Genomic DNA, 26,104 nt, shown 5'->3' with positions numbered 1-26,104 from the left:
AAGTTTGGCACTTCCATGTCTGACTCATATAGAACTCTTTATTTTTGCTACATTGGTATGTTTATTAGATAAGAAATGACTATAATATTGTGGGAGCAGGCCAGAACAAAAGATGGAGAAAAGACAAGAATGTAACATTCGACGGTATGAGTACCTTTCACGAACTTCGGGAAGGAAACCCTCCCCATGAACATGAATTTCCATTTGCCAGATTTGAAGAAATTGCCCAAGTGACGAACAATTTCTCTGAAACATGTATGATTGGACAAGGAGGTTTTGGCAAAGTATACAAGGTAACTCGTTTGTCAACTACCTATTATGTATTCTGGAATCGTTAGAATTTTGTGGTTTGTCTAACAAAATTAAATCAGTCATCTCTAGGGAATGTTGGGTGGTCAAGAAGTTGATATCAAGAGGCTAAGTAAGGATTCTCAATAAGGAACAGAGGAATTCAAGAACGAAGTTATTCTAATTGCCAAACTGCAGCATAGAAACTTGGTACGACTTCTTGGATGTTGTGGGGAGCGGGATGAAAAGTAGTTGATTTATGAGTATCTACCTAACAAGATCCTAGATGCTACCCTTTTTGATACATATTGCGGAAACACAACATAATTCCCTTAAACAACTAAAAATTTGTTTTGTTTTTCTTACGGCTGCTTCTCTTTACATATGATTCAAGAAAAATGTTGTTGGATTGGGAAATACAATTTAATAAAATTAAAGGGGTTGCTAGGGGACTTCTATACCTCCACCAGGATTCAAGACTAACTATAATTCACAGAGATCTCAAAGCTGGAAATGTTTTGCTAGATGTGGATATGAAACCTAAAGTACCAGATTTTGGTATGGTGATGATCTTTAGTGATAATCAACAAAATGCAAATACTCAACGCGTTGTCGGAACATAGTGAGTACAATGGAAAATTAATGTTAATTCTGAATAATTAACCACCCATTTAATAACTAATATAATTCATCAACAATGGTTAAATGGCTCCTGAGTATGCAATGGAAGGTATCTTCTCTACCAAGTGTGATGTCTACAGTTTTGGCGTGTTACTGCTCGAGGTTATCACTGGAATATGGAGAAGCTCCTATAGTGAAATCTTAGGCTTCCCTTGTCTCACTGTCTATGTGAGTATGCACAAGGCTTATCTCAAGTTATATTTAATACAGGTGGACTAATTTTTGAAGTGTTTTTAGTTTGACTGCCGTGTAGTGCATGTGTTCACGCAGCTTTGGAGTCTGCAAGCCATGCAGAATGACCATCCACTGAATTTCCATCTGATCATCAGAAGCAACTCTGAAATGTAACATAAAGCCCGGTTTGAACACTTCATGCCAATTCACAAAGGGGACATAGTAGTAATAAAATGATGATGTACACAGATTAACTATGATTGTTAAACCACAGTAGCTTGATGCTTCTCTTGAAATTCGAAGATCACGAGCACAAATCTTCATCGCAAACGCGCACTTAGCATGACAGATTTTGATAATTGATTAGAAGTTCACTTTGGTTTTGGTGTGGTAAGTTTACCTGCCACTCTGGCGTGTTGACTCGGTCGCATCCTCGTGCCAAAAGCAGAAAATCAAGTGCAGCTGTCGGCCAGCAAGATCTCATACAGAGAGGACTGCATATTTTTTTGCCATCTCCCAATACGCCAGCACGCTGACCAAAAAGCAGTTTTTTTTTAAAAAAAAAGACCCCGGCCTTTGCATCTGGTCGATGCATACGGCCAGTTTATTAATTATTCTCACAAGACCTTACAAAGCAATACAACAGCAAGACTAAAACAACCGTCTAAGCAACATCTGTCGCTACACCTATTTAATTGATGAAGGGACACAGATAGTCTGGACCTAATACCAAACTGACATCGCAGCCAAACCTAAACATCTAAGACCTGAGGTCCCAAACAGGACGCCTGCCGGGTATGGGGCACCTACCAGTCCGGCGCACTCCTCAACCAGGACATCTGCCGCATATGAGGCCGCCGCAGCCACCTGCCAGTAATCCATCTTCAGAGTTGTACTGTTGCATGCACCGTGTCAGGTCTCTCTGCCATCGACGCCACCATGAGCCCGACAGCGTCGTCCTCCTGCGCGAGTCCATCCTCCCACAGTGAACTCCGAATCTGCACTGCGCCACGCCGTCAAGATCCGTCGCCATCAGTGTGTAGGATGAAGGACCGCTCCACCAAAGAATCCGTCCTCTGGTCCCTCGATCACGTGTGTATCTCCAAGAATGACGCCCCCAAGGGAGGAACGACACAGAGCGCCGCCGTCATCCGATCATCCGATCTAGGGTTTCCCCCAGAGGTAGCAGAGAGTGGTCTTGAACTTCTCCATGGTGATGCCTTCAAGAAGGGAACGACGCAGATAGCGCCGCCACCGCCGGCCTTAGCAGACGCTGAAGGCAAGTTTTCACCCAGATCAGTTCGAAGGGATCCAACTCTCGTGCACGCGCCGCCGTCACCACCAGCACCACCAGGCAGAACCCTGGAGCACCGGCAGATCAGTGAGCCGCCGGCACCACTGCAACCAGATCGTCGGCCACGCCGGGCCGCTGCCATCCCCCGCGCCGTCCGGGTCAGAGACGGAGCCGCCGACCGCGCACAGGGACCACCGCCGTCTGCACATGCCGGAGCGCCGCCGAGATCCCAGCGCCCGCCATCGCTTGCCGAGGGCCGCCGCCGCGCGCCCCGAGCGGACTCCCATGCACACCAGGGGAAACTGTCGTCGCCCCCAAGCCCGCGCCGCCAACTACCGCTGCGATCCGCCCGCACCAGATCCAGCGAGCCGTGGGAGAAGAGATCCCGCCGCCGCCGACACCGACCGGGTTTTGCCCGGCGGCGGCGAGGAGGAGAGGTCGGGGGAGGGACGAAGACGCGGCGGTGTTAGGGTTCCCCCGGTCGCCGTGCAGGGGCGACACGGGAGGAGTCGGGAGGAGCCGGGTCGCGCTAGCTAGCAAATCACGTACGGCTTCAACCAAAGCTGGGTTTAAAGATCAAATTCCCCTTACTCGTTTAAGTACTAGCTAGATTTACAGGGTATAAATATCAAAGTTTGCAATTTAATAAAATGATTTTATTTCTAACAAGATCCAGCGCATCGGGGCCATAGCAGCCGGACCGGTATCGCTTAATATTTCAGTCGCTTATTTCAGTCGCTAGCCTGACTGGTAAGCAAGTGACGATGGCATCCCAACTCCGACGTGAACAGGTGAGATGTCGACTCCATCCAACGCACACTCAACCACTCCAAACTAATCTACCATAACTCCAAAATCTTTGCATCATTGAGTCATCTTATTCGACATGTGGATAGATGCTGGAACAAGTCGTCGGAGCATTTTTTATTTATTTTTGCTTGTGACCAAGGCTCGATGCAAGCTAACCATGGTGCAGCATCAATAGCATACTGGCTACATGTTGATTGGCCATTGAGAATGCCCTACGACTGCTTGTCCCTTGCAAGCCAATCTCTAGTGGCACCATCATCGTCCCCAAGCCGTTTTGTGTAAACCTAGTTTGCCCAAAAATTGAAATACTGGGATTCAACCGCATATTATCTTCGTCGCGGAGTCATTCTTACTAAAGATAAATTGGCATGGAAGTTCGCAATGTGTCTTTTGTCATCATGATGAGACAATAAAATATTTATTCTTCCAATGCAAATTAGCTCGTTCTATATGGTCAGTCATCCAAATAGGTTCTGGCTTGCATCCTCCTTGTAGTGTTACTAATATATTTGGCAACTGGTTACATGAGATTGATTACAGGTTTAGAACTCTTCTCGCGGTGGGAGCGCTAGTTGTTATTTGTTCGTTTTGGCTAAGTAGAAATGATAAGGTTTTCAATGATAAAAGTACTTCTCTGATGCAGGTTATCTACAGATGTACCGAGACTCTTCATTTATGGTCCTCTCTACAACGTGTGGAGAATCGAGACCTGTTTACACAGGTGTACATGATTGGAGGTTACGGCGAGGGATACTTTTATTCAACATGGGTGGCAACATGATCTTAGGATTGGCCCCGCTCTGATTTAGGCGTTATACGGACTCTACATGTCTATTTGTATTTCGCCTTTTTTATTTTTCATTTGTGTGAGAGGACATTATTCGGCTGTGTGCATCTTAATTATGTAGAGGCCGGGTATAATGCTTAAATCTTTTAAGTAATAAAGCGCCTCTTTTAGAAAAAAACGCATTGCCATATGAACCAGGCCGGGCCATTATTGTTTCATGTTTTAGTCACTATAGTCTTGAGTTAGATCTGCGTGTTTTGCTAATACAGATTTTGCCTTTCGTGGGAAGCAATGCTCTGAACATCCATAGTGACTTAAGGAACAATGTTAAACAAATCTAGCTATACGAAAAGACTCATACGCGGCCGCGCGTGGCAACGCTCGACCTGGGTATCACGCGTACGACACTGTCGGAAAGGGCGCAGGGCCCACCCACATGTCCAGACCATCCATAAAACTCTGCCCCGTGATTTCAATAGTGGGGCCTAGTGTCTCCTTCCATATATAAAACTCTGCCCCGTGATTTCAACCGGTGGGGGGCCCGCTATGCCTGATTAATTAGCCTCACCCTGATTTCTTTACAAGGAAACTTGAGTTTCTAACACGCTGTCGGAAATCGATCGTTCTAACGCGCGCGCGTAATAGCAGTGATGTTGCCAGCCTAACTCCAACGTGGGCAGCTGAATTATAAATCCCAACAAACCCCGACTTTAGAAACCAACTCTTCTAAAACTGGGCAACTTTGCATTAGTTAATCTTCAGCCTCCGCAATTGGACATTCGTGGATGCTGCGTTCCTGCGAGCATTTTGTCCTTTGTAAGACCAAGGTTCCACGCCAGTGCTTACTCCATTTAGCAGGATCTATATATAGCCTGTATCTAGTTACAGCTTAGTGATTACGATTTTGGCGTGACCTATCAATGGATTCACCAGTTCTCCTCTGCTACACCACGGGCCTGATTATTATGTTCCTGCCGTTGAGTGCTTCCGACGACCGCCTTGTCCCCGGCAAGCCGCTATCCCCTGGCACAACCATCGTCTCTGACGGTGGCATGTTCGCCTTGGGCTTCTTCAACCCCTCCAACTCCACTCTGTTGTTGCAGCTCTCTCTCTCACTCAAGACTAGAGGTAGAAGAAGACGAATACACTGGAGTTTCACCCAGCTGCACACACAGCCCCGATTTTCTATTCCAGAGTACAAACTCAAACACAGCACCAATACATGGCTTATATAGCCAGACTCACACCAGGCACACACTCACGCACGCCAGCCACTAACTGCATGGCCTCTTCCTACGCATGCACTAACACACACCCCAGCCGGCTTTGTAGCTACAACACCCACGCACGCCCATGCTCCTGGTGATCCGGTCTTCTCCCAACGTGAGCACCTACTCATCCGTAATACCTGGTCACCACCACGCATAGCCAGCGCCCGCTGCAACTAAGCACTCTACGATAATGAATCAAACGCACACACACAGGCCATACACTGCCCATACACACACATACGCACACGCCACGCTGTCGCGTCCCGCACGTCCCGCTCGTCCCGCGCGTCACCGACGTGCCCAACGAGCCCGACGGCACCAGTGCATCCCGCCCGTCCCGCGCGCATCCGTCGCGCCCGACGAGCCCGACCACACACGCCTTGGCTTATTCCAACACACTCCAGCCAAGCTTTACCTTGGCATATGGTACAACAACATCCCCAAGCTCACCGTTGTGTGGGTTGCCAACCGTGAAATCCCAATCACCAACAACAATCCCTCCACACCGATGCTTTCCCTCACCAACACCTCCAACTTCATCATCTCAGAAGGTAATAACAGTGGTCGTGTCACGACAGCCAACATTACCACTACCCGGGCGGGCTCGTCTACCCCGACGGCAGTGCTTCTGAACACGGGCAACCTCGTCATCCGGTCGTCAAACGGCTCCATGGTGTGGCAGAGCTTCGACCACCGCTCCGACACGATCCTCCCCGGGATGAAGATTCGAATCAGATACAGCACACGAGGCACTACCGACCGTCTGGTATCGTGGAAGGGGCCCGACGACCCCTCCCCGGGGCGCTACTCCTACGGCGTCGACCCGGACACGCCCCTCGAACCATTCTTGTGGGACGGGGGAAGCTTGGTGGCTCGTAGTGCCCCATGGACAGGGTACCAAGTGAAGAGCGTACGCAAACAACAGCAAGCGACCATGAACGCTAGTGATCTTATTGTGTACGTAGCCTTCGTCGACAATGGTGACGAGGTCTACGCCACATATAGCCTCTCGGACGGCGCGCCACCCTCAAGGTCAGTCCTTACCTATTCTGGCGTGTATCAGTTCGAGAGCTGGAGCAGCAAGTCATTGGTGTGGGATGTCATTTCGAAGTGGCCGTCTGCTGAATGCAATGGCTATGGCTACTGTGGCCCGTATGGCTACTGCGATGAGACATTGGCGCCAATCCCAACTTGCAAGTGCCTAGATGGCTTTGAGCCGACAAACAAGGAGGAGTGGTCCAGTGGCAGGTTCTTGGCAGGGTGCCGGCGGAAGGAGCTGTTGCACGGGTGCAGCGGTAGCTACTTGGCCTTGTTGGGGATGAAGGCACCAAGTAAATTTGCGCTCGTCGGAGGGGGCACAAGTACGTCTGAGGAGTGTGTTGCAGAGTGCAACCGCAACTGCTCCTGTGTGGGGTACGTGTATCGCAATGTCAGCAGCGGCAGGTCCGGAGGAGACACGACTATGTGTTTGGTGTGGGCTGGGGATTTGATTGACACCGGAAAGATAAGCGCAGACCTCGGAGGAGAGACACTCTATCTCCGACTTGCAGATACAAATGCAGCAGGTACAAACTAGTAGTACTAGTTTGTCATTTCTACTCTTGATTTTGTCTTTGCTAACGTGCTTCTAGTTTTTTTTTTTTTTTTGAAAACCAACATGCTTCTAGTTGTATCTGGCACTTTTCTTATGGTCTATGTACATACGGCGCAGGTAAAAGGAGAAAGACCAACGCATACAGGATTGTGCTGCCAGTTCTAAGCAGTGGTTTTCTTGTACTCATATGCATATATGTTGCATGGTTAAAATGCAAAGGTATGTTTAATTAGTTAAATCTCCTTACAATAATGTTTTAGTTTACGGCCTATGAGAATGCACGTTTAACTACATACACATGGAATTGATCGTCCACTATCAAAATATACCCCTAATTTCAAATAGGGAGTACTTAGAACTCATCTAGATGAGATATAATTTGGTCTCATTCACTTTGAAAACAAGAATAGATACAATCCACGTCAGCACACACGCATCTTATAGCATCACATCCAATGGCTATAAAAGGTGAATGAGACCAAATTATATCTCATCTAGATGAGTTCTAGTAAAACTGTTTCAAATAACCCCTATTACACTTGTATATGTAAACTAGAGCAGATACATCTGGTACTACCCTATTATCAATCTAACGATAATGGGCAATCTACTAGCAACTAATATGGATTCCACATGCTAGTCTCTATACGTCGATCGTATAGTGGTTGTCAGCTACCCGCGTTCTATTGGGACGGAGGTTAAGTGCATTTTTCAAACATGTGAACCCCTTGTATCCACTTCATGGGAGGAGGACGACCTCTTACCCCTTTCCCCCTCGCGACCGTGTCGCCCCCCGTGGGCGACCGACCGCGCCTCCGTTGCACGTTCCAGATGCCCTCCCTCGCCACCTCCCCCCCCTCCCCCGCCGTCACCGGCGTACAGTGCCAGGCTTGCCCTGGCGGGCCCGGCTTTTCCACTCCCGGAGGCGATCCTGCACGGGGCCGCGTGTCTCCTGGTGGTGCGCTCAGGCGGCAGTCCGGCGCGGCAACGGGGCAACCTGGCGCGGGCGAGGGAGGTTGGTTGCTCGGCGGCACAACAGTTGGTAGCGGAGCTTCATGATGGTGCGGGGTGGCGGCGCCTACTCGGCCTTGGGCCCTTTGGGCCTCATCTGGGCTGGGGCGGACCGGGTGGGGACGGAGCCCCTTGGAGGTGGAGTTGGGGCATAGGGAGGCCGGGTAGGGGCGGTGCCATTGCCGGCTTGTTGTTGCGGGGTGGCAGCAGCTTTGCGGGCCCGATATGGGCCTGACCATGCCCGGGTGGCCGGGTGTGCCTCTGCCGCCGCGTCCGGTCGGCTATTGCGACGGTGTTGGAGGCACAGGCCTCCGGCACGATGGCGGTGGAGGTATTTCCCTCCGGCATGCCTCCGGTGCTACCCCTCCTGATTCCTGGCGTTCTTCTCTCCATCCTCTAGGCCTCGTGATGGCGATCTCAGTGAGGCGGCATGGATGACTTCAAGACCGTGGTGGCGTATGTTGGCGGGTGGTAAGCTGGCTGGTTGGCTTCGTATCGGGCGGGTAGTGGTGTTTGGGATGCGGGAGAAATCCCTGCCGGTTCATCCGGCGCCGACGCGGTGTCGCCTGCGGGTTTCACCTTGCTTAAGTTCTACCGGCAGTTTTTGTGCCCTTGGGTTCTTATGCCGGCAGTAAGAAATGTCCCGGCACTTTTTTTTTGCCCCTGTTCAGCTATTTCTCTCGGCAGTTAACTGCCCCCAAATAAGTGTTGTGGTGTTGTGTGAAGGGCGTCGGTACCATCTTTCCCCCACTCCTTTTCACTGTCAGGGGAAACTCTTGGACATGTCCGGGCAGCTGCGTCTTCGATGTTGCATCCCTTCTTGGAGGTGCTGCTTGGTACGCGGCGTTTCAGAGCCTTGGTGTGCAATGGTATGACTCTTGAGGGTGCAGTGGTGGCGGATCATTCGTGCTTTGTCGAACCGCCGTTGTTGGCATTTAGTTCTTCTTTCTTTCTCTTTTGGGCTTGATGTGTTGTTCGCCCCAGCAGTTATCTTGTGATCGGTGGAAGTTGCTTTATAATATAAAGTGGGGGAAACCCTTTTTCACATTGTGTCCACTTGATGCTTCATTTTTGCGTTAATAAATTCCACCATTTTTTGACGAAAATGTGTGAACCCCGTTTTCTATGTCAAGTATAGCCATATTCTCTGGTGTGCAATTTTCAAATGGAGGCAACTTGCCTCACGGGTGATTTCCTCTTCATTATCTGATCTTATAAAAGGCATAGCAACAATATCGAAATTTCGAGGGGTCATCTATAACAGTTTCCTTATTATGCCTGCAGTTACTTGTTCGAAGGTTAATGTTTTTTATATTGTGGCAGCACACAAGAACAAAAAATGGAGTATGCACAAGAATATACGATTGGGTGGTATGAATGCCTGTAATGAATTTGGGGAAGAAACCCCTCCTCATGATCAAGATTTTCCATTCGTAAGATTAGAAGAAATTGTCCTCGCAACCCACAATTTCTCCGAAGAATGTCAGATTGGACAAGGAGGATTTGGCAAAGTCTACATGGTATCTTGTTCTATATCCAGTTCATGTTATTCCTTCAAAATTAGGAGAACTGTATTTTTCATATGTACATCTCGAGTCTATATTTCTCCAGGGATTATTAGGTGGTCAAGAAGTGGCAGTCAAGAGGCTAAGTAGAGATTCTCAACAAGGAACAAAGGAATTCAAGAATGAAGTAATTCTAATTGCAAAATTACAACATAGAAACTTGGTTCGACTTCTTGGGTGTTGTAGTGAGAGAGATGAAAAGCTCTTGATATATGAGTATCTTCCTAACAAGAGCTTAGATGCCACCCTATTTGGTAAATATTTCGACAACAAACCATATTTTCGTAAGAACTCAACGTCTTGTTGCTTACATTTGTTTCCTTATTAGATGACTCGAGAAAATTGTTGCTGGATTGGACAACCCGGTTTAATATAATCAAAGGGATTGCAAGGGGGCTTCTATATCTTCACGAAGACTCAAGGTTCACCATAATTCATAGGGATCTAAAAGCTGGAAATGTTTTGTTGGACTCATATATGAAACCCAAGATAGCGGATTTTGGTATGGCGAGGATCTTTGGTGATAACCAGCGAAATGCAAATACTCAATGCGTAGTTGGAACATAGTGAGTATCCGTTGAAAAATGTATGTTACTAAGTTCATATAACGTTAGATAATTTCATTTTTTGGGTATGATCAAGCAGCGGCTACATGGCTCCTGAGTATGCAATGGAAGGTGTCTTCTCTACCAAATCTGATGTCTACAGCTTCGGCGTATTACTACTGGAGGTTGTAACTGGTATAAGGAGAAATTCCAATTGTGAAACCATGGGATTTTCCAGCCTTGCAGTTTACGTGAGTACACACAAGACTTCTCTCAAGTTTCATTTCTAAAAATGGATCAAGTTTGTGAAACAATTTTTTTTGGAGTTAACATGAATACTGATACCATATTCTTGCTTGCTTTAGTCATGGAATAAGTGGAACGAAGAAAAGACCAAGGAACTGCCAGACTCATCTATCATAGATATTTCACGAGACGAAGTTCTACTTTGCGTCCATGTAGCACTCTTGTGTGTGCAGGATAACCCAGACGACAGGCCACTCATGTCATCTGTTGTTTTCGTCCTAGAGAATGGAAGCAGCACACTTACATCCCCCAATCGCCCTGCCTACTTTTCGCGACGAAGTACTGAAGTGAATAGTTTTACTCTTACTCAGATAGAGGGGCGATGAAATAATTGTGCAAGTCTTCAGCTTTTGATGTACCTACAAGGCCGCTGTAAATTGTATGGCTCACAAAATAATGAAGTTATTTTGTAAAACTGACAAAATACACTACATGAATAACAGTTATAGCAGCGTACAGAGTGTACTCGGCTAAGGGCCACGTGGCTAACTATAAGCTGGGTGAAACACTTGGCTTACATGACTCGGCTTATGCCGTCAGCAACTAGATTTAAGCTGAGTGCTTTTCGTCGGCTACTCGACTTAACTATAAGCCAAGTGTAGAACAAGGCTGGTCGGCATCGTAAAGCACTTTCACTATAAGCTGAGTGTCACAAAACAACGTGTTAAACATTTCATTTGCCTTTATGTAATGTCTATGAAATATAATTATAAAATAATGGAAACAGTAAAATAAAAATCATCCAAATACTCCAAGATTGATCCTGTTCTGAAGGTCTTCTCAATACGATTTCAAATGTATAAGAGTTTCAAAACCAAATATTTGATTAAAAATATTTTGATCATTAAAAAAATGGCAATGAACTTAAATTATGTTTGTTGTATGGAGAGAGAGAGAGAGTGCATGCAACAGCCCTCTTCCCCGTCTCTCATGCTCTCTCCTGGCACAAAGCTAACACACCTGACAATAGCATTTGTATTTCACTATTCAACCTTCTGTATTGCACATCAAAAGTTTTATCATATTATATCCGTAAAGTTTACATGAATCTCAATATGGTAATGAGTGGATGCTTCAGCGGTACATACCGGACCGTTAGAAAAAACAAATTCGGGCAAGATGGCACACGGAATCACATAAGTCTGGGATGCTATGCTATGGGACAAACAATCAATAAAATAAAATAATTACTCCCTCCGGTCCATATTAATTGTCAGTGATTTAGTACAACTTCCTACTAAATCAGCAATAATTAATACGGATTGGTGGGTACTTCAAAATTTCCAAATATCCTGGACAATTTATGCCCACCTCATATCTTCTGCATATACTTGCAAGTTTTCATGAATGAAATAATACCTTTGTGTAACAAAAAAAAAGTCAGATATAAAAAATGAAAGATTTTAACAGCTAAAACCGTTGTTTTTGGACACCAGGCGCATGACCTATTTTGCCAGCATTTTGCAAAGCACATGAAGAACTTGGATATATACATGCCCAAATTTTCTCTTGTAATTTATTGGCACTTGGGAAATTTACTTTTTGCATGTGAAAGCATGTTGTCCTCACCGTGCCGTTGACCTTCCGAATATCTCTGTCACAAGTCTGAACATCTGACTGGTCGACGGTCCCGACCGTCATCCTCACTCCGACATGGGCAGGTGAGAAAGGATTCTCAACAAGGAACAGATGAATTCAAGAATGAAGTAATTCTAATTGCCAAATTGCAGCATGGAAGCTTGGTTCCACTTCTTGGATGTCGTGTGGATGGAGATGAGAAGTTGTTGAGATATGAGTATCTACCAAACAAGAGCATAGATGCTACCCTTTTGGGTACATATTTTTGTAATACAACATAATTCCTTTAAACAGCTAAAACAATTATATTACATATTCTTGAAATTCCTTCTTTTTACACACGATTCAAGAAAGTTGATGTTAGATTGGGCAAGGTTGCTAGGGGACTTCTCTGCCTCCACCGAGATTCAAGACTAACTACAATTCACAGAGATCTCAAGGTGGGAAATGTTTCGCTAGATGCAGAGATAAAACTAAGATAGCAGATTTTGGTATGGCAAGGATCTGGCGATGATAACTAACAAGATGCAAATACCCAACGCATTGTCGGTACATAGTCAGTATCTAATGAGGAAAACTGGTATTAGTATTGAATAATTCAATTCCCATTCAATAACTCTTGTAATTGAATGATCAAGCAGTGCCTACATGGCTCCTGAGTATGCAATGGAAGGCGTCTTCTCTATCAAATCTGATGTCTATAGCTTTGGCGTGTTACTACTAGAGGTTGTAAGTTGTAACTGGTATAAGGAGAAGCTCCTATAGCCAAACCATGGTCTTTCGAAGCCTCACGGTCTATGGTAGTATGCACAACACTTATCTTGAATTTTGTTTACTGAAAGTGGATCAATTTTCTGAAGCAATTTCTAGTCATGGAATATGTGGAAGGAAGGGAAGACTACGGATTCGCCGGACTCATCTATCATGGATACTTGTTCACCGGATGAAGTTTTGCTTTGTGTCCATGTAGCACTCTTGTCTATCCAAGAGAACCCAGATCCTAGAGAATGGAAGCACTACACTTCCTGCCCCCAATAGCCCGGCTTACTTTGTGCGACAAGGCACCAGATGGAGCAAATAGAAATTCATATTCAAACTTCCATGATTGGTGCTACTATTACCGAGATGGAGGGGAGATTATTGTATTTTAATTTTGTGATAATATGTCAAAATGCTCTTCGAAACTGTATGTATAACACAGCATCTCTTGTTTTGCAAAACAAAATTATCACATATTGTCAAAATAATGCCAGGCTCAACATAATTTCCAGGCATCATGTGTTGTTCAGAAGTTGTTATCTTTTTGAATGTGTTATCTATTCTGTTTCTGACATCGGCAACATTATCTGTAGCAGAACAAGATACTCCCTCCGTTCGGAATTACTCGTCCAACAAATAAATGTATCTAGATGTATTTTAGTTGTAGATACATCCATTTTTGTGACAAGTAATTCCGAACGGAGGGAGTATGTATTAAGATACTTTAAGACAATTAGGGATGAGAAGAAAATACGGGCCCGGTAGCCGACCGGTATAGCTTATATTTCAGTCGCTAGTCTGACTGGTAAGCAAGTGACGATGGCATTCCAACACCGACGTGAACAGCTGAGATGTCAACTCCGTCCAACGCACACTCAACAAAAATTCCACAAGCTTTGCATTATTCAATCCTCAACCGAGATGTCAGTTATTACAATTGACAAGTGGTTCTTGTTCGTGAGAGTAGTATTTTTTGCTTTTGCTTGTGAGCAAGGCTCGATGCAAGCGAACCATCTTAGCACCACCAATAGTATGGCCTATTAGCTACCAATGGATTGGCCGGCTCCCCCATGCTGCACCACCGCTGCTGTTCTGATCATTCTCATCTTCTTGCCGTTAAGTGTGTCCGACGACCGGCTTGTTCCCGGTAAGCCGCTCTCCCCTGACTCCACCATCGTCTCTGACGGCGGTGCTTTCGCCTTGGGCTTCTTCTCTCCTCCCAACTCCAGGACTCCAGACGGGCTGTACCTCGGCATATGGTACAACGATGTTCCCGAGCTCACCACTGTGTGGGTCGCCAACCGGGAAACTCCGGCTACCAATACTACTACACTCACGCTCTCTCTCACCAATACCTCCAGTCTGGTTCTATCCGATGGTGATGGCGGTGGCCGTGCCGTTTGGATGACGACCAACGTGGCTACTGCCATGGGCTCGTCTCCCCCTGTGGCAGTACTTATCAACAACGGCAACCTCGTCATCCGGTCATCAAACGGCACCACGTTGTGGCAGAGCTTTGATCATCCCACCGACACGTTCCTCCCTGGCATGAAGCTCCGGATCCGGTACAACAAGCCTGGCACTAGTGACCGTCTGGTTTCTTGGAAGGGCCCTGGCGACCCTTCATCGGGGCGCTTCTCCTACGGTGGCGATCCAATCACGTTCCTCCAAGTAATTCTTTGGGACGGGGAGCGCCCGGTTTCCCGCAGTGGGCCATGGACGGGGTACTTGGTGAAGAGCGAGCGCCGGTACCAGCAGGAGAACACCAGCATGGACATCATCATCTACCTGGCCGTTGTGGACAGCGATGAGGAGATCTACATCACCTACAGCCCCTCCGACGGCGCCCCACACACCAGGTACGTGTTGACCTACTCCGGAGAGTACCTAGTCCAGAGTTGGAGTAGCAAAACATCAACGTGGTTAGTCCTCGGGAAGTGGCCATTCCCCGAATGCAACCGCTATGGTTATTGTGGCACATACGGCTACTGCGATGAGACGGCGGCCCCAATGCCGACGTGCAAGTGCTTTGATGGCTTCGAGCCGGCAAACACGGTGGACTGGACCAATGGTAGGTTTTCAGCAGGGTGTCGGCGGAAAGAGCCACTGCAAGGGTGCAACGACGGCTTCTTGGCCCTGCCGAGGATGAAGTCTCCCGACAGATTTTCAATTGTGGGCGGGGGCACGAGCACGTTCGAGGAGTGTGCGGCTGGGTGCAACCGCAACTGCTCGTGTGTGGCGTACGCGTATGCCAACCTTGGCAGCGGCAGGTCCAGGGGAGACGTGACGAGGTGCTTGGTGTGGTCTGGGGACTTGGTTGACACTGGGAAAATAGGCGAAGAGCTTGGTAGCGACACACTCTATCTCCGACTTGCAGGCTTGGATGCAACATCTGGTAACAAATCCCTCCCTCTATACTAGCTATGATTGTTTTTCTTTATGCTGTGTATGAATTTATGTATTTTGCAGGTAAAGGAACAAAGAGGAATGTTCTGAAGATTGTGCTGCCAGTTCTAGGAAGCAGTTTTCTGGTATTTGTATGCATTTCATTGGCATGGTTAAAACTCAAAGGTACACTTACTATTATGTTACGATAATCCATATTTACTTACCGGAGTTTGGTGTCTACGTCTATATACACTGTGTCCTTGGGCTCCAAATCATTGAACCCACACAAAGTAGAGCGAAAAAAACACTTACGTGAGTTTACGATTGGTTTAACTGACATCCATTGCAAATGATATGATGGCAATAGACAATATTCAAGCTAGTTCCTCCGTTCCAAATTACATGAAGTTCCAGTTTTGTCCTCAGTCAAGCCTTTAGATATGACCAAGTCAGTATGAAAATATGCAAACATCTCCAACGTCAAATATGCATAGTATAAAAATAAATTTTATAATGAAACTAAATTGCTCTTTTGGATGTTAATATATTTTCGATAGATTTGATCAACCTTCAAATTTTGACTTAGGACAAAAATAGAACTTCAATAAATATGGAATGGGGGAAGCAGCAGCTATGGGCATGTTATGAGCTAAGTTTTCTAAACAAGTGGTGGCTACGTTTCCTGGTTTCATCTAATGTTTTAGCTCCTTCCACCGTGTACCGAATAATGTAAAGTAGCCATCGATTTCTTTCTGACTGCGATTTCCTCTGTTTCTCTGGACTGCTACGACTTCTCGTAACTGACATATTGACATGTTAGATTATTTTACTGCGTGGGACTTGTCTTCAAATTGAACTGGTTCTAGGATAAAAGCTATAAGACTCCTACCTTCCAATGGCTCACCTCCACCATAAAAAGGCTCCCCTTGGAGCCTGTCCATCCCTCCAAATATCAATAACTAACAAAAAAAGTATTTTTAGAAAGTTACACTATCTAAAACTTCCTATAAAATGTGTGACTCCTTCAAATATGACGAGTTTAGGGAGGAGCAAATTCTGCCTATATTTGAGAAAAAATTGATCACCCCCATCCTAGTCCTATCCCACCAAAAAGTGAGTTGTATTCAAGGAAGGACTAGGAGCAACAATCATATCAAATAGGAGATCCAAATACATCTAAACTGTGATATCCCGCTCCCGCTCCCTCCCACTCCCTCCCGCTAGGGTTCCGCCGCCGCCGGCGGCCGGCGCGCGCGCCCCGGCCCACCCCCTCTCCCCCTCCCCCTCCCGTTCCCGCCCCTGCGCCGCCTCCCCGGGAGGTGGCCGGGGCGGCGCGCCCCTCCCCTTCCTCTCGCCCCCCGCCGCCGCCGGTGGGTGCCCCGGCGCTGGCCCGGGTGCTGCCGGCGGCGGCGGGCCCTTCTGTACCCACGCGCTACTCTCCTTCCCGGGGCAGGTGACGGCGGCGGTGATGCTCGGCTGGGCGGCGGCCCGACGACCCGGCGGTAGGCGCGGTGGCGGTGTTGCCCTTGGCGGCAGGGCGGCGCGGTGGCGTGCAGTGGCTGGCGGCGCGCCCCCGGCCCAAATCTGGGCCCTCCCGGCCCCATCTGGGTCCTAGTGGGCCGGTCCCCGGCGTGGCTTCGTTGTCGTCTGTGTGGTGAGGAGGAGGAGCAGCTCGGACGGGGGGCGGCTACGCCGACGGCGTGCCTGCTGCAGCGCGATGGCTGGTGCTTTACGGGCATGGAGTTCCCGGCCGGGCCTGTGAGCCCATGGGCCTGGTATGCTCCTGCTATTGTGTCTGGTCGGCTACCGTCGTTGACGGTGGAGGTTGTGCCCTCCCGCGTGCCGGCGGTGGTGCGGCCCCTAGTCCCGGCTCCTATTCCTTGTTGTTAGACCTCACTTCGTGGTGCCGTGGTGAGACGGCGTGGAGGCTTCTTGACCATGATGGCGCAAGATGGTGGTCGGTTTGGTGGCAGGCTCTGGAGCATCCGAGGTGAAGGTTGGGATCGGGGGAAACCCCTGTTCGCCTGTCCGACACCGACGCGGCGACGCCGGTGTGGGTGCCGCCGGACCTTCCTGGAGGGTGTCGGGGGCAACCCTTCCTCTCGCCTCATCATGTGTTGGGGGAAACCCTTGCCAGCAGCGTCGTCATCGCCGCGGTCCTTCTTGGAGGTGTTGATTGGTACCGGTGCTTCGGAGCCTTGGAGCTTGGTGGCTTCGGTGGGCGCAGTGGTCATGAAGCTTCTTCGTTTCCGTCGATCCGCCGTTGTCGGCATTCTTTTCTCTTGTTGTTTCTCTTTCGTTTCTTCTGGGTGTGATTGTGCTGCTTCCGCCCCAGCACCTATCCTTGGATGTATCGGTTGGTTGCTTTGTAATACAAAGCGGGGGGACACCCTTTTTCGGAAGGACTAGGAGCAAAAAAAAAATGGTCCCTTCAACTTTTGAGGAGTTAAGTTTCAAGATATAGTATATGGAGTTAAGTTTTAGGGTAAGGAGTAGTGATGTTCTAAGACTGTTATTTTACTGTATTGAACATTCCATAAGATGGGAGTCCACATGCCAGAAATCATACTCAACATGGACATGTTTCAGAAAACAAGAGAAATAGTTGGTCACTACATTATGGACTAAAAAACGTATGTATTTGTTTGTGTGTGTACACCAGCATAACGGGCAAAAATGGGAGTAAGGGCGGCAACCAGAGAGAAATGGTATTTCTTCTAAAGTGCGTACTTTATCTAAAATGTCAAGTCGTGGCCATATTAAATCTATAGTTTTCCACATTGATAGAAGTTCCTCATGGTTGTTCGATCTAGTTGTGTGAGTCTCTAAAGTGAATAGTGGACAAACATCAACAATTTGAAGGACCAAATTAACTATTTATGAGTATTATTTTCGAATCTGAGATACTTATTAGGGGTTATAACATTGTGGGAGCAGGCAAGAGAGAAAAATGGAGAAAACACAAGAATGTACCATTGGATGGTATGAGTACATCTTACGAACTTAGTGAAGGAAACCTTTCCCATGACCATGAATTCCCATTTGTAAGATTTGAGGAAATTGCCTTCGCAACGCACAGTTTCTCTGAAACATGTATGATTGGACAAGGAGGCTTTGGCAAAGTTTACAAGGTAAGTCGTTTAATAGTTTTCTAATATTCTTATAAATCAACAAAATCGAGTGGTTTACGTAACAAACATAAATCAAGATCTTAACTTAAAATTTTCCAGGGTTTGTTAGGTGGGCAAGAAGTTGCTGTCAAGAGGCTAAGTAGGGATTCTCAACAAGGAACAAAGGAGTTTAAGAATGAAGTAATTCTAATTGCCAAACTACAACACAAAAACTTGGTTCAACTTCTAGGGTGTTGTGCAGAAGGGGATGAAAAGTTGTTGATTTATGAGTATCTCCCTAACAAGAGCTTAGATGCTACACTCTTTGGTACAAATTCTAACAACACACTATTTTCGTAAAACAACTCAAAAACATGTTTGCTTACATTTTCATCGATATATATGTTTACAGATGGTTCAAGAAAAATGTTACTAGATTGGGTGACACGATTTAATATAATCAAAGGGGTCGCAAGGGGGCTTCTTTACCTACACCAAGATTCAAGACTGACCATAATTCATAGGGATCTTAAAGCTGGAAATGTTTTGCTAGATGCAGAGATGAAACCCAAGATAGCGGATTTTGGTATGGCAAGGATCTTTGGAGATAACCAACAAAATGCGAATACCCAACGTGTTGTCGGAACGTAGTAAGTATGCTTTGTGAAACACTCATACTAAGTTTTGGATCAATTCAACTCCCATTCGGTAACTGTTGCAATTGAAATGATCAAGCAGTGGTTACATGGCTCCTGAGTATGCAATGGAGGGTGTCTTCTCTACGAAGTCCGACGTCTATAGCTTTGGCGTGTTAGTATTGGAGGTCGTAACCGGTATAAGGAGAAACTCCAGTAATCAAACCATGGGGTTCCCTAGCCTCATAGTCTATGTAAGTATACACAAGACTTCCCTCAAGTTCCATTTTGTAGGTGTATGAGTCTCTGAAACAACGGTTAGTTGGACATACAAAATGAAAAATAATATACTTGATGTTCTTGGTTGTTTCAGTCATGGAATATGTGGAAGGAAGGGAAGACAGAGGAACTGCCAGACTCATCTATCATGGATACTTGTTCACTAGATGAAGTTTTGCTTTGTATCCACGTAGCACTGTTATGTGTCCAAGAGAACCCAGATGACAGACCCCTCATGTCATTAGTCGTGTTTATCCTAGAGAATGGAAGCACCACACTTCCAGCCCCCAGTCGCCCTGCCTACTTTGCGCGGCGAAGCGTTGAAATGCTGCAAACTGGAGATGATATTCAGAACTCTGTGAATAGTTTTACTCTGACTGAGATAGAGGGGCGATGAAACGACAGTTCTTCTGTCCTATATGTATTGAACATATTATCAAAAGATGTCTGGGTAAACAAAATGGCTATGTAAAACATCTGTTGTTTAGTAGTAATTACCTTTAAATCTAATTTCTGTTCCACTTTTGGCCTTGATAAATAGCAGCCTCAGTTTCGAAGATGAAAAAAAATATGTTATCATGCATACACAAATTTCAGCAAAAACATATTGATGAAAGTGATTTCACACTTATACATGTGATAGATTCAGTGACTATTTGGTTGAAACGTGCTATCGTTTCTCTAGTCCCTTTGGTAGCTTTGCTTTGGCTTTTATTTGTACTCCACTTTAATTATGTTTTTCGGCGAGAGAGCATCCTGTTGCTAATTTGTGTTTTTAACACTTCCTGCTCCTAACTTCATTTCTCAAGGCCCCGCAAAAAAAAAAAACCCTTCATTTCTCAAGGAACTATAACCAAGACAGGTCCAGGAAATAAGAAACATGAGTACAGGACCGTAGGCTTCCAGCTAGTAACCACCATCAGTTCCCAAAACAGCTCTAAGCATAAGCTACAGGAGTCTTACCAGCTGATACAAATGGGGTTCTTTCTGCATAGTCTCCAGGACACATATTCTATCCTGGTGTCTGTACTCTGTTATTTGGTTAATGTAATGTGTGTGGTTTCTCTCAAATAAAAAACAAGCTACGTGAACAAACAAACGATGAACTGAAAGAGGGCGCTGCCGCCATCATTGTAGAGTTTGATCGTTTTCTCAGTACCTCACCGGAATAAATCCAAATTAAATTGTACAGTCTATCCTAGTGCTACAGTATTCCGTGAGCAAAAATGAAAAAAAAAACTGACTGGCGCAAGGCATGCAACACCAGAGGGACCAAGACATGCCTTCAGCATCAGGTTGATTCAATATTGGGCACGTGGTGGATTTCCCTCCAATTATCAGGAACATGCCAAATGATGAAGTTCTAGATTTACTATGGTGTAATAATCATGCTTCATAGTTTAATCATGTGATTTTATTTTCTAACAAGGTCCGGAGGCTGGAGCAGCCGGGACGGTATAGCTTACTATTTCAGTCACTAGCCTGACTGGTAAGCAAGTGACGATGGCATCCCAACTCCGACGTGAACAGCTGAGATGTCAACTCCATCCAAGTAACACACTCTCAACTACTCCTGTCCAAAAGACTTTGAATTATTGAAGCATCTGCTTCCGCAATCGAACATGTAGATAGATCATAGATGGGGAACTTGTCGTTCGCCTTCGTCAAACCATTTTCTTGCTTGTGACCAAACCGCAATGCAAGACACACACTAAGCAGTATCCATTCTGGCCTGAACTGTCGATGGATTGGCCGGCTCTCCCATGCTTCACGAAGATAGCAGGGCTGGTCCTTCTTATCATCCTGCCGTTGAGCGCGTCGGAAGACCGGCTTGTCCCCGGTAAACCACTCTTCCCTGGCGCCACCATCGTCTCCGACGGAGGTGCCTTTGCATTAGGCTTCTTCTCCTTGTCCAACTCCAGCACCCCGGTCCGGATGTACCTTGGCATCTGGTACAACGACATCCCTGAGCTCACGGTTGTGTGGGTCGCCAACCGAGAAAACCCGACCAGCAACACCACTACACCGATGCTCTCCCTCACCAACTCCTCCAATCTTGTTCTATCGAATGGTGATAGCGGTGGCCGTGTCGTTTGGACAACGACCAACATGGGTACTGCCATGGGCTCGTTTCCCCGCGTGGCGGTGCTTCTAAACACCGGCAACCTCGTCATCCGCTCCGTAAACGGCACCATGATGTGGCAGAGCTTCGAGCACCACACTGACACGTTCCTTCCTGGCATGAAGCTCCGGTTCAAGTACATGAAAAATGGAACCAGCGACCGCCTGGTATCCTGGAAGGGTCCTAGTGACCCTTCGCCGGGGCGTTTCTCCTATGGTGGTGACACGAGCACATTCCCTCAAATATTCTTATGGGAAGAAGAGCTTCCGGTGTCTCGTAGCGCTCCATGGACGGGGTACCTGGTGAAGAGCGAGCTTCGGTACCAGCAGGCAAATGGCAGTGCAGATGTCATCATCTACCTGGCGGTCGTCGATGGCGACGATGAGATCTATACTATCTACAGCGTCTCTGATGGTGCCCCACACACTAGGTACGTGCTGACCTACTTTGGCGAGTTCCAAATCCAGAGCTGGAGTAGTAACAGATCGGCATGGGTAGTTCGTGGGAAATGGTTGTCCCTCGAATGTAACCACTACGGCTATTGCGGCATGTACGGGTACTGCGATGAGACATCGGTGCCCGTCCCAACATGCAAGTGCCTCCACGGCTTCGAGCCGGCAAACACAGTGGAGTGGACAGGTGGCAAGTTTTCAGCAGGGTGCCAACGAACGGAGCCACTACGAGGGTGCAATGATGGCTTCTTGGCCTTGACAGGGATGAAGTCGCCTGACAAGTATTCGCTTGTCGGCGGCGGTAGGAGTACATTTGAGGAGTGTGCAACAGAATGCAACCGCAACTGCTCTTGTGTTGCATACTCACATGCCAACTTAAGCAGCAGCGGGTCCAAGAGAAACATGACGAGGTGCTTGGTCTGGTCCGGGGAGTTGGTTGACACCGGAAAAATAGGTGAAGAGTTGGGAAGTGACACGCTCTATCTCCGACTTGCAGGATTGAATGCAACATCTGGTGCCAAACCCCTCCACCTCTGGAAAATTATTTCTCTTGTGCTAGAAAATTGTCACTATCGTTTTCATATGATATTTATCGATTCATGTCTTGCACAGGTAAAAGAAGAAAGGGTAATGCAGTAAAGATTGTGCTAGCAGTGTTAGGAAGCAGTGTTATAGTACTCATATGCATTTGGTTGGCATGGTTCAAATTCAAAGGTACGCTTAGTGTTTTTTCCACTACGAAGGTAGTTCACATTTTCTTTCCTAAGTTTTCCGTGTACTATTGTAATGTACCTTTGGCATACAAATATTGATATCGACGCATAAAACTAGAGCGAATAACTGCCTCGTCTAAGCCTAGCGCTGTTTTTAACCTTGGACTTAAGTGTAAGATTGAAAAGTACAAGTGTATGCTACAGAAACCTACGCAGCATGGAGATGCTTGCGGAAAACAAGTGTGATGTGTGGCCACAGTATTATGGACTCGAAAATTGACGTGTTTAATCAAGGGAGAAATTATGTTTCTTCTAACATGTGCACTTTATCTTATATGTCAAGCGATGACCATATTGTTAACTCCATGGTTTCCACAATGAGAGAAGTAGACCATAGATTATTTTCTCTAAATTTTCTGAGTTCATAACAGAAATAACAGACTGACACAAGTGATTTTAGGGGTAAAGCAACCTGTTTTTTCTATGTCTATCATAAACCTTTAGAGGTGAAATGGTGATACATTATGAGTGCAGGCAAGAAAGAAAATGGGAGAAAACACAAGAATGTATTGCTGGATCCAATGAGTACCTCACATGAACTTGGGGAAGTACACCCTGAACACAATCATGAATTCCCATTTGTAACGTTTGAGAAAATTGCACGAGCAACACACAATTTCTCTGAAACATGTGTGATAGGACAAGGTGGCTTTGGCAAAGTTTTCAAGGTAACACACTTAGTAATAATTGACCATTCGTTCTATAATCAAGAGATTTGAGAGCTAATGTAACGGACAGCTACGTTTTACCTTTAAATTCTCAGGGATTGTTAGGTGGTCAAGAAGTTGCCGTCAAGAGGCTGAGTAGGGATTCTAAACAGGGAACAAAGGAGTTCAAGAATGAAGTAATTCTAATTGCCAAATTGCAGCATAGAAACTTGGTTCAACTGCTCGGGTGTTGTGCGGAGGGAGATGAAAAACTTCTAATTTATGAGTATCTAGCTAACAAGAGCTTAGATGCCACCCTTTTTGGTACATATTATAAAAACACACCATAATTACACAAAAAATACTGAAAAAATCATTCTCACATTTCCTTCTATATACAGATGATTCAAGAAAAATGTTGCTCGACTGGGAAACGCGGTTTAGTATAATCAAAGGAGTTGCAAGGGGACTTCTTTACCTACACCAAGATTCAAGATTAACCATAATTCACAGAGATCTTAAAGTTGGAAATGTTTTGCTAGATGCAGAGATGAAACCCAAGATAGCGGATTTTGGGATGGCAAGGATCTTTGGAGATAACCAACAAAATGCAAATACCCAACGTGTTGTCGGAACATAGTGAGCATCCTTTGAAAACATCGTATTAAATTTTGAATCAATTCTGCTCCGATTCAATAACTTTTGCAATCGAAATAATAAAGCAGTGGTTACATGGCTCCTGAGTACGCAATGGAGGGTGTCTTCTCTACCAAGACCGATGTCTACAGTTTCGGTGTGTTACTACTGGAGGTTGTGACCGGCATTAGGAGGAACTCCAATAGTCAAACGATGGGCTTCCCTAGCCTCATACTCTATGTGAGTATATACACAAGAATTCTCTCAAGTTATATCTTCTTCAAAAAACAAAACAAAAATGATACGGTGTTCTTGGTCATTTCAGTCATGGAATATGTGGAAGGAAGGGGAGACAGAGAAACTGCCAGACTCGTCGATCATGAACACATGTTCACTAGACAAAGTATTGCTTTGCATCCATGTAGCGCTACTGTGTGTCCAAGACAACCCAGATGATAGGCCCCTCATGTCATCAGTTGTCTTCGTCTTAGAGAACGGAAGCACCACACTTCCAGCCCCGGACCGCCCTGCATACTTTGTGCGACGGAGCGTTGAAGCGGTGCCAATCGGAGATGAGATTCAGACTTCCGTGAACAGTGTTACTCTTACCGAGATAGAGGGGAGATGATATTCAGACTTCATGTGTTGTTTGGAAGTCACTATTATCTCTGGTTGTATTCTGTTTTTTATTCCCCTCTTTTTTCTCTTCATGACAGTCTCAGTTTGGAAAAGAAAGGAAGATGTCAAGGCGCACACAAAAATCTATTGAAAAAAACAAGTCGATGAAAGTGAAATCACAATAGACACAAGTGATGGAGTAGGTGGTGGTGTCCTTGTCACCCGTTCTTCCAATGGGTTTTCTGCGGCATCGATCCATCCCGTGTACGCAAGACGAGTATGTTGACTGTGGTGGAGTGCACGTGTTCATATGCATCTCTGAAGTCTAAACCGCAAGTCATCAGCAACCATCCGGTGAATTTCCATCCAACCATCGTAGGCGACTCTCTGTGAGTACAAGGTGATTTAATATGGTCCAACCTGTGAATGGCTTCAGAAAGAGAACGTAAACAAATGATGAATCACCAGATTTACGCCGGTATACGAGCTATATATATAGCCTATAATTTGTTGTGTGCATCGACTGATGCAAAGGCCAGGAGGATACGTACACTACTTCTGCGAAAAAGCCAGTGTTGTTTCTGGCGGCAACATTGTCAGCGTCGTTCCAAGCGGGGGATTTTCGCTCACCTGCCATCCTCGTGTCAACTCGGTCGCAAGCTCGTGCCAAAAGCCAGAAATCAACTGCAGTTGTACGCGCCTGCACTACGCCAGCATGCCATAAAATGTCGGCCGTCGCTCTCGGCGACCCTGGGTGCATGCTGAAACTAGCCAATTGGGCACTCGTGTGGCGCTCGACAAGGACCTCAGAAGAAATGTTAAGGTATCAGCTAGCCAGCTGAACTCCTATAGTCGTTTCGCTTGTCAGTTGTCGCTGAAGAAACGCGTGCATACGTGCACGACCATGATCAATCGACGGACATGTCGCGCTCTGCCGTGTGCTTCGTCGCCATCGCGGTAGTCCTCATCGCCGTTTGCGCGTGACCGGACAAGTCCGCCAACGGCCACGTGTGCTGCAGGCTGCACTGTGCGTGCTGTTGCTTTTTTATTTTTACTTTTTGCGAGAAATTTGCAATCATTTCATTTTCAATAATGAAAGTACAAAGAATAACATAGGCATTAATAATTACAACTATGTCCGTGGACCACCTAGACAAACACTGGAGCAAGGCGAAGGCGCGTCGCCGTCATCGCCCCTCCCTCACCGGAGTCGGGCAAACTTTGTTGTAATAGACAGTCAGGAAGTCGTCGTGTTAAGACCCCGTGGGACAGCGCAACATAGTAGCAACCATCGCCGATGAAGAAAGTCGTAGATTTGAAGGGTCAAATCTGTAAACACTCAAACGAAGATGAACAAAAACCGGATCCAGAAAGATCCGCTGAAGACCAGCACCGACCAAATCCCGCGTGATCCGATAGAGACAAACCTCCACACGCCCTCCGACAATGCTAGAGGCACCATCGGAACGGGGATAGAACGTGCGAGACATTATTCCTATAAGGAACTTTGCCACCGCCACACAGCCCCTACTAAGACGCTGGATCTAACAAGAATGAGAATGGGGTCCCTCACGCCGGTTGTTGTGACGCTTCTTGGTTTTTCGATTTTGTTTTGCTCCTCGCACCGGATCGATTGGCTATAGGTAAGTTGCTTGATTTATTCATTTTTTGGTAAATTGATTTTTTCTGGGCTATTAGATTAAGATTCAATGGTCATTCTTTTAAGTTCAGCTTTCTTCCCCCTCCAACCGTTCCTCCTTCCACCAAATCGATTTATCCTA

The 26,104-nt window shown here is 46.4% G+C and overlaps 1 protein-coding gene and 2 pseudogenes across 1 annotated transcript; all 3 read left to right on the top strand.

The window, feature by feature from the left end:
- The first annotated feature begins 384 nt into the window (after nucleotides 1–384).
- LOC119310038 lies at nucleotides 385–1,317 on the top strand (annotated as a pseudogene).
- Nucleotides 1,318–4,954: 3,637 nt separating this feature from the next.
- Nucleotides 4,955–10,652, top strand: LOC119310037 (putative G-type lectin S-receptor-like serine/threonine-protein kinase At1g61610). Its single transcript, XM_037585900.1, has 9 exons — nucleotides 4,955–5,121; nucleotides 5,702–5,856; nucleotides 6,271–6,870; nucleotides 7,017–7,118; nucleotides 9,195–9,430; nucleotides 9,522–9,729; nucleotides 9,804–10,041; nucleotides 10,118–10,271; nucleotides 10,386–10,652. The coding sequence occupies exons 1-9, from the start codon at nucleotides 4,955–4,957 to the stop codon at nucleotides 10,650–10,652; spliced, it is 2,127 nt and encodes a 708-aa protein (XP_037441797.1).
- A 2,976-nt stretch (nucleotides 10,653–13,628) lies between these two features.
- Nucleotides 13,629–24,333, top strand: LOC119310036 (annotated as a pseudogene).
- The last annotated feature ends 1,771 nt before the right edge of the window (nucleotides 24,334–26,104 follow it).

This window comes from Triticum dicoccoides, chromosome 5B, assembly GCF_002162155.2.
Source record: "Triticum dicoccoides isolate Atlit2015 ecotype Zavitan chromosome 5B, WEW_v2.0, whole genome shotgun sequence".
Classification (NCBI taxonomy): Eukaryota; Viridiplantae; Streptophyta; class Magnoliopsida; order Poales; family Poaceae; genus Triticum; species Triticum dicoccoides.
This window is presented reverse-complemented; position numbering and strand designations above follow the sequence as displayed.

Coding starts and splice junctions, on each gene's coding strand:
- LOC119310037 (XM_037585900.1), top strand. CDS start 4,955: ATGGATTCACCAGTTCTCCTCTGCTACACCACGGGCCTGATTATTATG. Junction 7,119..9,194: donor TGCATGGTTAAAATGCAAAG/GTATGTTTAATT, acceptor TTATGCCTGCAG/TTACTTGTTCGAAGGTTAAT. Junction 10,042..10,117: donor CAATGCGTAGTTGGAACATA/GTGAGTATCCGT, acceptor GGTATGATCAAG/CAGCGGCTACATGGCTCCTG.